The following is a 12500-nucleotide window of genomic DNA, read 5'->3' as shown; positions in this document are numbered from 1 at the left end:
GTGGTTCCTTATCCTTGATTTCAAAACTGAAATGAAAAGTAAGCCCAAGACAAAAATAATATAGACAAATAATGTGGTGACTACTTTACATATACAGTGAACCATGTCAAACGACGAGTAGAGAGAGCCAGGCTGTATAGTGAAGGTCTTATTGGGCTTGAGCTCATACTAACATAAACGTTAAAGGAATACTTCACCCATACGGAACCAGCGTTCTATCATTATAAAATAACAATTATAATATAATGAATGAGGTTTTTCTTCCCTCAGTCTTCCCTTAGTCTTCCCTTGCCCAGATGTCCTGTTAATCCTAACCCTTACTGTGATGTCACAAGAAGGAAACTGTAGGGTTTGACAGTGAGACCATAAAACACTCTTTCTGCCTTTTCTCAGGCTAAGATGATCCGATTTAAATTTTCTTCGCACATTTATACTAAATAGGATCTCCGAGTTCAATACACCTTCATATTCCAACCGGTGAAGTAGGCCTTTAAATAGCCTCAACTTATATAACGCTTTTACCTGTTTTTTTTCACAGACCCAAAGCATACACCCTTTAGCATTCCTCTGTCTGCCAAAAGAGGCAGCTGGCAGCAACTGTAGTCCAAAAAAGAAAAAGAAAAAAAAAAAAAACTTGAAAAATCAAATAGCTCTCAGTCATGCGTTCCAGGTCAGCCCCCTTAATATAATTTGCCTTTCAAATTATCTCTGTCTGTTGTGGTCGGGCTAGAGAGTTGATGACACAGTGGAAAAGGGGACGTGGGTCAGGGATGGGAAAATGAACATAGGGCTATTTTTCCTGCATATGAAGAAGAGCCTCAAGCTACTGTTGGCCCACTGAAATATTTGTATTACCTATTATTTCCCTCCTCCTCATGTTCCACTGTCTTAGTCACTGAGATGAGTGAATGCACTGGCCAAAAAAAACAACACCCCAGTATCCACCACAGCCTGCATTTAAAGCTATAGTGTGTAACTTTTTTTTCATTTAAAGGAATGTCTGTCATATTCGAGCCATTGCAAAAGGAGGCGACGCAAAGTTGATTAAGCCTATTATCAGCTCCACGAAACTCTCTCTGTATTTCTCAGTATGGCAGCGTTTACAAACCGGTGTCACCCTGCCGACACTGGCGCAGGAGCTCGAAAAAATCCCCATAAGAAGAGCCCAAGAAATGTATCAGTTGTTGATTCTACTGCTAAGAAAAAAAACAGGACGTACAGCAGAAGGTATAAAATCCATGTGCCATCACTGAAGGCTTTACCTCATGTAGATGCACCGACAGTGTTGTTGTAATTACTCAGAATTCCTCATGGGGTGGGGCGACATAAGTTACGCACTATAGCTTTAATAACTTTTCCAGTTCATTTAGACCTCCAATTCCTCTCAATTCAACTCCACATTGACTTTTAGCTCATATATATTACATGGATATTTCTGTGAACTGCGTGTGGCCTTATGCAATATCAGTGTATCGTTTGAAGTTAAGAGGTCGGGAACTTCAGGGCCGTCTTTTCTTGTTCCAATTATTTTACATCTACATGTTGTCACGTGCTGTGATGAGACACAGCTGAAGGTTGGTCCTCCGCTGCGCTCAGTTAATGTTTTATTTACTTCAGCAGCGGGGAGGACGGACCAGTGGTTAACAGAGCAGAACACACACTAGCTTCACATCCGCCTCCAAAAAGGGTTCCATGTTGTTACTAGGGGCTGCGAAATAAAATAGTAAAAATAGTTTTAAAATGACGATTCTCTTGGTGATATTCCCATTTGTATGCGGCAAATCTTTTATTTTTTGTCAAAATCAGTGAATATCGCCTCACAATCCGCTACCTGTCTGTAATGTGTGTGTGTGTGCTGAAAAGAAAATCTGCTATTACTACACAGCCTAGGGTTTGTAAACTGGTATGTTAACAAAGGACAAAAGTGGCCCACTGTAGCCAGCAATATGCCTGTTTACAGAGACTAGGCTGTGTGTATCGAACCTGGACACACACACACACACACACACACACACACACACACACACACACACACTGACGCCACGTTAAAGGGATAATCATGCAGCCCCGCTCATCACCTTTCTTTTATATTTCTCTCTCCTCAGCTTTCATCGCAGCTCTCTACATTGACAAAGATCTGGAGTATGTGCACACCTTCATGAACGTGTGCTTTTTCCCTCGACTGAAGGTGAGCCCCTGTGTGTGTGTGTGTGTGTGTGTGTATCTCTGTTTCTGTCTGTCTGTCTTTGTGTGTGTCTGTCTGTCTGTCTGTCTGTCTGTCTGTCTGTCTGTGCTTGTGTGTGTGTGTGTGTGTGTGTGTGTGTGTGTGTGTGTGTTTCTGTTAATTTACAAACTCAGACACAGAAAAAAAATACTTTCACAGCTAGTGTGTGTGTGTGTGTGTGTGTGTGTGTGTGTGTGTGTGTGTGTGTGTGTGTGTGTGTGCACATGTGTGTGTGTGATTCTCTGTCTGTCAGTGTGCGTCTGTCTGTCTGTCTGTCTGTCTGTCTGTCTGTCTGTCTGTGCGCGTGTGTGTGTGTGTGTGTGTGTGTGTGTGTGTCTCTGTCTGTATGTCTCTGTGTGTATGTGTGTGTGTGTGTGTGTCTGGCCGTTTACCACTCAGACATGATCAATGAACCCAGGGAGGTGGTGAGGAGAAAGCGCTAATGGTCGGGGCGCTAATGGTGCTAGCATTGACACATTCACCTGAAGTGATGGTCAGATGTTGAATGCCTTTTGCCATAGCAGCGTGGTCGCTATTTTCGGCGTCTTTTAACAGGAATTACAGAAGTGTTTTCACTGTTGATCTATTGGACCAAGAAGTGCTTTGGTGGTTGATGGTGTCCACTTTGCACTACTCCACACTGTAAAAAATGTAAACGTTAGTAAACTCAAAATGTCAAGGCAACCGACTAGATTTTTGAATATTGAGGCTAAAGAGAGTTTGAAGGGAAAACAAATGATCATTCATATGTAATAAAAATGCATCAATCATGTCTATAGAAACTCCAAATTGTGAGTTCTACATACCAAGAATTTCAGACAATATTGCGTGTGTGCATACACAAATACACACAGACAGACTGACAGGATGACAGACAGACAGACAGACAGACAGACAGACAGACAGGCAGACAGACAGAATGGCAGACAGACAGACAGACAGACAGACAGGCAGACAGACAGACAGAATGGCAGACAGACAGACAGACAGACAGACAGAATGGCAGACAGACTGACAGAATGGCAGACAGACAGACAGACAGACAGACAGACAGACAGACAGGCAGACAGACAGACAGAATGGCAGACAGACAGACATAACCAAGTTGGTCAGAATGTTGATTGAAACATTAAACTGTATTTAACCTGTTTAAAAGATTTTTTTTCTGAACCTCAAATAATAGGTCGCCTCTACTTTTACATTTCAGAATTCAAAGTAGGTAGAACTCTAAACTTGATGTTGAATTGCATATGAATGATACGTTCTCTCAACAAAAAAATAATAATGAGTAGTTGGATCAGATGTAGGCAAATGTATTTCAAATGTAAGACTTAAAAAAATCTAGTTAAAACAATTTGAAATCTTGAGCTGTCCTTACTTTTTCATTTTTTACTGTGCATGTGACGGCTAAATTGAGTAATCTTCTGTCAAGATTCCCAGTGTCGGCTGTGAGTGTGTCAGGGCCAGGCCTTCAATTCTCAAGCACCAATCCACTGGTCCAAATTTAGCAAGAAAAAGCTCTAAGACACTAACTATCACACACACACTCTCCTACCTAAAGGGTGCACACACTAAGTGAGGCTTACACACACACACACACACACACACACACACACACACACACACACACACACACACACACACACACACACAGGGCAGACCTCTCCTTGTGAAGACGCTGCAGTGGGCTGATATGCTGAGCTAATTGCTGTCTTGGTGTGCGGCCTCTCCAGGGAGAAAACCCCCTAGAAGCTCAGTGAGGAGCTGGGCTTTGAGTCATCGTCGCTTGAGTGTGTGTGTGTGTGTGTGTGTGTGTGTGTGTGTGTGTGTGTGTGTGTGTGTGTGTGTGTGTGTGTGTGTGTGTGTGTGTGTGTGTGTGTGTGTGTGTGTGTGTGTGTGTGTGTGTGTTGGAGAGAGAGGTAGAGGTAGAAAGAGAGAGAGAGAGTGTGTGTGTCTGTGCGTGCGTGTGTGCTTGTGAGATAGCGAGAGATAGAGAGAGCACCTCATTTCCACTTCCAAGAAAGAAAGAAAAGAAAAAAGTTGTGAACCAGGCTTGGCGTCTCCTTACACAGAGATGCACACTGAGGCTGCTTCATCCAATTTGGATGGAAATAGCGAAAGAAAATGTTCCTTTTCCCCAAAGTTCGCTCTGCCTTTTCTTTATGAGAAAGGCGTAAGACTACTGTATAGGCTACACACACACACACACACACACACACACACACACACACACACACACACACACACACACTCTCACACACACACACACTCTCTTTGAAAACAGTCAGATTATTTCGCCCTGCTTTTTGCTAACGGGGTGTAGGCGCCCCCCCAGAGAGATTGAGAAAGAGCGAAGTCGAAAATGGCAAGTTAAGTGTGAATGCAAGAAGTACAGAACATACGGAACTGTGTGTGTGTGTGTGTGTGTGTGTGTGTGTGTGTGTGTGTGTGTGTGTGTGTGTGAGCGCCTGCGTTTGTGTATGTGTTTGTGCGCCTGTGTGTGTCTCTCTGTGTGTGTGTGTGTGTGTGTGTGTGCGTGCGCCTGTGTGTGTTTGTGTGTCTCTCTCTCACTCTGTGTGTGTGTGTGTATGCCTGTGTGTGTCTCTGTTTCTATGTGTGTGTGTGTGTGTGTGTGTGTGTCTCTGTTTCTATGTGTGTGTATGTGTGTGTGTGTTAGTGGTGGGCCTAAAGTGAGAGAATAGTACAGTACGGAGCCCGAGCAAAAAGCACTCTCACTCTGTGTGGTAAATTAATAGGAGCAGACAGTTTGTGGATTCAAAGGCCCTTTTTCATGACGCGGGCCGAGCTTCCCTGTTAATGGAAAAGGCTTTTAGAAGTCCCCAGCTGAATGAGGAATGTATCAGGGCAGCACACCTGGGACACAGCAGAGGCAGACGCACGCTTTATATATCTGGACTTTTGTCTTAAGTAGCCTGTGATTTGTACTCTGTGTGTGTGTGTGTGTGTGTGTGTGTGTGTGTGTGTGTGTGTGTGTGTGTGTGTGTGTGTGTGTGTGTGTGTGTGTGTGTGTGTGTGTGTGTGTGTGTGTGTGTGTGTGTGTGTGTGTGTGTGTGTGTGAGAGAGAGATTTGTACCCTCTGTGAGGACACATACAGATAGAGAGAGAGACACAGAGAGAGACACAGAGAGAGGGTAGGCAGGCAGTGGAGAGAGCAAATAAGTTAGTGGGGGTAAAAAAAAAATTTGTGAAAACGGAAGTAAAAGCATGATGTTAGTGATGTTTGTGTTTTTTTTACCCTTAAAGGCAGTTGGACACCGGGCGCGACGCGAATAAACGGCCCGAAAAAGCGACTATTTTGGAATGTGAATTTTCAGAAGCGACATCCTAGAAAAATCAAACTCAGTTCAAAAAAATAAAAGCACATGTGGAAGCTTGTATTGACTCTGTATACGTTTGGTAATTATTAATAATGCACAAATTGCATGAATAAAACGTGCCCGGTGTGCAAAGGCCTTAAGGTTTATCAGTGTCTTAAAGGCATTAAACAAATCTTTGAATTTGAATGCAAAGTATTGAACTTTCTTGACAAAGGTTTTAATTGTGTTGATTGCCCTGCTAGATGCTTTGAGAGAGCAGATAAGTGAGTAAGCGGTGATTTTAAAAGATGTTTTTTTTTTTACTTCTTAGATTGCTTATTTCTCCCTGGAAGATGTTTATCAGTTTATTAAAAGTACCCTGAAAAACATCAGAATTTCCATTAAATTTATGTCCTTGAAATTGGCATTACATTTTTTTTAGGTGGCATAAAATCAAAAGATATTAAAAGGTATTTAACATTTTACTTGGTGATCCCTGGGGGAAACCTGTTCATTTAGAAAGTGTAGAAGGTGTTAAAATGTGATTTGTTTTGTGTGTGTTAAATTGTGTATTTTATTTGGTTTTGTTTATGTAGATAGTGTTAACATGTGTATTTGGTTTGTGTGTGTTCCAGGAGTTTATTCTGAACCAGGATTGGAACGACCCAAAGTCCCAGCTGCAGCAGTGTTGTCTGACCCTCCGGACTGAGGGCAAGGAGCCGGATATCCCTCTGTACAAGTAAGACTCACTTAAAGCTGCAGTGTGTAATATGACATCATCAAGAAAGTTCTAGAAAGTTCTAGAATGCAAAGCTCCCTGGGTAACCCCAACCCTTTAGAATAATAACAGAAGCTACCGTGGCCTTCAAGGACGAGAACAATTCAAAATGTTAAACAATGCACCTGATGACATTCCAACTATAAAACTTTAAAGATGGCGGCCACTGGCCTTGGTCCAATATATGCAGAAATATGGACATATATGAGACCCTTTCTAAGGAAAAAAATAATAAAAAATTAAGCTATTATGCACTAAATTAAATGTACTTATGGATATTATAATTACTTTCTACAAAATCTGCTAGGAAATAAAACCCACAATTCTACACACTGCAGGTTTAAAGGAATACTTCACCCATACGGAACCAGCGTTCTATCAATATAAAATCTCTATTATAATATAATGCATGAGGTTTTCCTTTCCACAGTCTTCCCTTGGCCCAGCTGTCCTGTTAATCCTAACCCTACATGTTACCATGTGTGATGTCACACATGGTAACATGTAGGTTAGACAGTGTGACCATAAAACACTCTTTCTGCCTTTTTCTCAGGCTAGGATGAACCGATTTCTAAAATGTTTGCACATTTATACCACATAGGATCTCAGAGTTCAATACACCTTCATATTTCCACTGGTGAAAAAGGTATTTAGTTGTATCCAATTAAACCATCCATTTAAAGCCACATTAAGTTAACCAATGCAACTTTTTCTCTACTCACTTGATAACTGCTGTATTTCTCACATGCTGTCAACATGGTATTCAGCTTTGCTTTTATTTTCTTTTATGTAAATTCTCATTTGTTTTTTAATTAGTGGAGCTACTCCACAATCTTTCCAAGTTCCCTGGAGCAACTGCAAACATACAAACATATAAAACACTCCCTAGATATCAAATCAATCGCCACCTCGGTATAAACATCATATTCATGTTATATTCATAAACATATTTTATTGCCAAATCGTATTTATTTTTATTTTTATTCTTTTTAAATTTGTATTGCCTAGTCGTATATTTTGTGTTAGTGTTTGAGATCTGTCTTCTTGCACAACCTAAACATGTGCATACACACACACACACACACACACACACACACACACACACACTCACACACACTCACACACGTGTCCGCTGCACATGGAAAGCTTTAAAAAAAAAAACTCTTCAAATCCCTTTTCTTTAGCGTGGCGGTGAGATGGGCTCACTCAGGCGTCTTCGGCCGAACAATACACATTCAGAGGAAATGAGAAACGGCACAAACATAATGTCTACAGGACTGTGTGTGTGTGTGTGTGTGTGTGTGTGTGTGTGTGTGTGTGTGTGTGTGTGTGTGTGTGTGTGTGTGTGTGTGTGTGTGTGTGTGTGTGTGTGTGTGTGTGTGTGTGTGTGTGTGTGTGTGTGTGTGTGTGTGTGTGTGTGTGTGTGTGTGTGTGTGTGTGTGTGTGTGTGTCTGTGTGTGTGTTTCTGTGTGTGTGTGTGTTTAGCATTGGTCCCTGAACATTGTGAATAGCCCATCTCAAAGGTCTCTGTTGTTGTGATAAGTAAACACGGCCCCGAACACAGAAGCTCTGGGTTGGACAGAAGGTCAAGGAGCAAGTGTCATCTGACAGCAAACAGCTTTTTGTCCAGAGCTGCCCATTGTTGAAGAGGTGTGTTTGTCACCATGGGAACTGACAAATACTGTTTTTTTTTTTCTTTTATCGAGTGGGGAAAGAATGGGGTCAACTGGACGCACAAGGGCGGAGGGAGATGGAGAATTATTTTTCCTTTTTTTTTTGTTTTTTTGTTGCAAAGATGTGATTTGATTTGAATTTATTTTGAACATGTAAAAGAAAACAGAAATGATCGTACAGAAAATATTGATGTTACAAAAAAAGGAAAGCACAATTATTAGATACATGAATGACAAATGTGATAATTGTAACAAAGATCCAACATTGAATCAAGGATGTCCTTGTATCTACTGAATGCCTTTTCAGCGCCTACTCCGTGTATTATTCCGTCTCCCTTTCTGTGGAGGCATTGTGATTGTGATTGACACCGCACAACTCACTGACTATATCTACAACACTCTCCTATGTTGAGAATTGGCTTAAAACGTTGCACGCACACACACACACACACACACACACAAACACACACACACACACACACACACACACACACACATGCACGCCTCTCGTTCACAAGGACTTTAACTAATTTCAACATATTACAACAAGTAGAATGGACATAACACCCACACAAAACAGATTTTTCCTCGCATATTTCTCCACAGCCTTGAGCGTAATTACTGTTTTGCTTTAGACCAGTGTCACGACCAAGAGCAGGGATATACTGAACACTTCCTTAACCTTCATAAGATAACCTGGCCCCTTGTGTGGTCAATAAGCTATAGAAACCTACACCTTTGTTTAAATATACTGTATATTTGTATAGCTTTTCATGCAGGCAGCAGTTATTGCCGTCAATGCAACACGACTTTCTAAAGGTGAGATATGTCAGGCAAACAGGCTTTTATCAAGCAGTGGTCAATTATGAGATGTTTTGCTATTTTTTCCTTCCATAACATGTCTTCTTTCATACTAGTGTAAAGGAAAGATCCAAGATGTACATGTAGGTGTTTATATCACTTGGAGTAATTAACATTGATATAAGGTGTTAAACAATGTAGGATTTTAACTCTGGCTTCATGCAACATCTAGATGTTTTGCAGATTGACTCATTATAAATAAGATATTGCCAAATTATTATGTTGCATGTAAAAAAAATCTCCCTTTTCCCCTGCAGTGTATTATGGGTCAGTCTTTACAAGTGTGAAGAGTAAGAAAAAACAGAGCGCGACATGGAAGTGCGAGTCACAAGGAAAATACCTAAACACTTCCCCACACACACACACACACACACACACACACACACACACACACACACACACACACACACACACACACACTCACACACTGCTAAAGATTCCCTGGCGAGTGTGTCTGGCCCTATAACAGATTCACACCTCAACCCCAACACCATCATTTCACTGTATATCTCGTCTGGGCCGGACACACCGGGGAGCAGATACACACTCACACAAACACACACACACACACACACACACACACACACTCACACACAAACACAAACACACACACACACACACACTCACACACACACACACACACACACTTTCACATTGTGCAGAGAACGGCCTTAGTCAGTAAAGCCGCTGCTTTTGGATTTTTTTTTCAGCTTGTGATTTTTTCTTACAATATTTCTTTCATTTACGTAAATGTTTTTTTTTTTTTACTTTTCTAAAAAAAATATACAATGTTTTTTTAATGTTATTTAAACAATGATAATATTGATTTATTTTTTCTTTTTACAATGCATTTTTTAAACTTTTTTAATAATTTTTACACTTTGGAGAAAAAAAATACCGTATTATTTTGACAATAATGTTTTTGGGGTCATGTTTTGGTGTAATGGTCTAGTTAGGCAGTAGTGATCAGTCTATCATACAATCTGAAGCCTTTCCAGACCCTCTTGCCAAGCTGTCTCTTCTCTCCTCTCACTCTGCCATTTGTGTGTGTGGCCTTGAAGTCCACATCTTCAGCTCCTCCAAAAGATTTCCTTTTATTTCCGTCTCGTTTTTTGTTATTTTTTACAGCGCGTAAATTCCAAGCAACACACACTCTCCTCTGTTGAGAATTGGCTTACATTTTTGCACATACACACACACGCACGCACACACACACACACACATCCAAACTCTCTCTCACACACACACACACACACACACACAGTCCTATTTGCTCCACACACGCTATACTTGCCTCTTCATTTGTTAGTGAGAATAGAGGGGCTGGCTGAATTATTGATAAAGTGTCATAAGTGACCACAGTGCATTAAAAATGGATCGCCCCTCCTGAAATAAGTAAATTGTCTGTGAATAATTGAAGGCGCCTCACAGCTTGGGGTCCGGGGATGTTTATGCTAATGTTAACATTGCTAAACATCTCCCAAGTTCTATGTCGGCTGTCTTGTACACACACGTCCCCTAAGAAATGTGACAAAAGACTTGACAATTTGATTATTTATTTTATTTCTTCTCATTTAAAGGTGCACTGTGCAGTTTCAGAGGAGGGGGATTTGAATGTGTAGAGCCTGTAGTTCATTCACAAACCTGCTTAGTATTTAAAATAGATCTAATGTAAATATTGTTTAGGTTATGTTTATCTTATTCTCCTCTATATTTTTACTTATTTTTTATTGTTCCTATTGCATTGTGGGTCAGAGATAAACGCCATTTTGATTCTGATGTACGTCTTGCATATATCAGAACTGATAATAAAAAACGTTGACTTAATACACATTGACTCTACATGGAGTTCTTAGTATTGAATAATTCTATAAAGATTAATTAAAAATTATATATATTTTGAGGAACCTGGAACCAAATGTAAGGCTAAAATATGTTCGTAAACCAAACTGTGGGCCCTGCTGCTGTAAACAACAACAACAGTGAAACAGTAACTTCTCAGGAAGCTTTTCTAACTTCAAACAGTGTTCCAGGGATCCAATTTACCTGTGAGGAAAGTTTGTTTATTCGGTTATGAGAATATACCTTAGAAAATGTTTCACTTCTCTGACACACCCAAAGTTACACACTACACCTTTAAATGAGCTACATGTTTGTGTGTGTGTGACTTGAGTGATATTGTTTTGTCACGGTCTATTTCTTGGTCCCTCTTCACTTTTTACCTTCTATTGCTTCCAAAATCCCTTGGCTCTGTCAAATACTAGTCATTCATTCCTTTCAATTTTTCCAATATGTCTTGTTTTCTTTTCACGCACGCACACGCACGCACGCACGCACACACACACACACACACACATCTTGGTATGTGTCGTGGGGAGTCAGGGAAAGCTTTTATAGTTGTTTATATGTTGCTCGGAAGGCTCCCGCGTGCTCTCACAGCACCATGCTGAATCAAAACACTCTTCCCCTCCACTCAAACCCCAATGCCTCACATCAATTATATTTCTTCCAATTGAAAAGTTTTTTTTTTTCTTTTTCTTGTTATTCATCTGTAGGACAGTGTCCCTGAGTGTCCTTGTGCCTTTATCCTGGAGGTTTTCATTGTATTCTGCCATAGCAAAGACCACAGGCATTATGTTGTCTGTCTGTCTTACAGGAATTTTCTTTAAACTTTGCACAGAGGTCCTTTCAAACTCAAGGATGAACTGAGTGAGCCTCACAAATATCGCCATATCTCAAGAACGGTCTGATGGCTTTAAGTTTTCAATTCAATTTGACAAAAACCTTGCGTATTGTGAGCGTCAATAACATAAGCACAATCAACCACAATTCTCATACACCACTTCAGCATCAATTAAAGTACAACACAAGATCAGGGACAAGACTATATATATATTAGGTCAAGGTTACTGTGATCTCAAATCTCATGAGCACAATTTTTTAAAGAATGCATTGAGGGATTCATCACAAACTTCCACTTATACTCGAGGGTGAACTGATTAGATAGTGGAGGTCAATGGTTGCCGCGACCTTCCATATTGTAAGCTCTCAGTGACCTTGTACCATATTGTACCTTCTTAGGAGCTTCACCTTCTTTTAAAGCACTGGACTTTCACCTTTTCTGCAATTGTATCCCCCCCTACGGAAGCATATAACTTCCAGGCAATATTCTTATATTATTTTTAATTTCTCAACTCTAACCTTATCCCAATTTCTTTTCTGTGTTTCAACATCCAGGAGTCATAAAATCACCGAGGCAATAGCTCAAGTTATTCATTTTTATTCCTCAACTTTACCCTTGTACCTCTTTTGTCATCTAATATTTTGTTCTATGTTGTTTCTTCTATTAACAGGACCCTGCAGACAGTAGGGCCATCCCACGCCCGCACCTACACCGTGGCTGTGTATTTCAAAGGGGAGCGAATCGGCTGTGGCAAGGGTCCGAGGTGAGAGCACACAAGACACTTACAGTATAAATAAAGACTCTATGCAAACCCGCTAATGGGCTTTGGGGGGAAGGGGGGGCGGGAGTAATGGCCGTGCTTTATTGATGGTGTTTATTATAGCAATTAAGCCTCTTAGTTTGGCCTATCCTATCGGGAGACACATTATGCACAATGAAAATGAATCGATTTAATTATTGATTT

At 40.6% G+C, this 12500-nt stretch overlaps 1 protein-coding gene across 1 annotated transcript in view; it reads left to right on the top strand.

The window, feature by feature from the left end:
• LOC307267709 (ribonuclease 3-like) overlaps positions 1 to 12500 on the top strand; it is a 98430-nt gene that overhangs the window by 72642 nt on the left and 13288 nt on the right. Inside the window, exons 23-25 of the mRNA XM_080050091.1 lie at positions 2106 to 2188; positions 6177 to 6280; positions 12207 to 12299. Of these exons, the coding sequence (XP_079906217.1) occupies positions 2106 to 2188; positions 6177 to 6280; positions 12207 to 12299 (280 nt within the window). The remainder of the gene's footprint in view (positions 1 to 2105; positions 2189 to 6176; positions 6281 to 12206; positions 12300 to 12500) is intronic.

This window comes from Ammodytes marinus (assembly GCF_949987685.1).
Source record: "Ammodytes marinus genome assembly, chromosome: 21".
NCBI classification, from domain to species: Eukaryota; Metazoa; Chordata; class Actinopteri; order Uranoscopiformes; family Ammodytidae; genus Ammodytes; species Ammodytes marinus.
The sequence above is the reverse complement of the archived record's forward strand: the minus strand, read 5'-3'. Positions and strand labels throughout refer to the sequence as shown.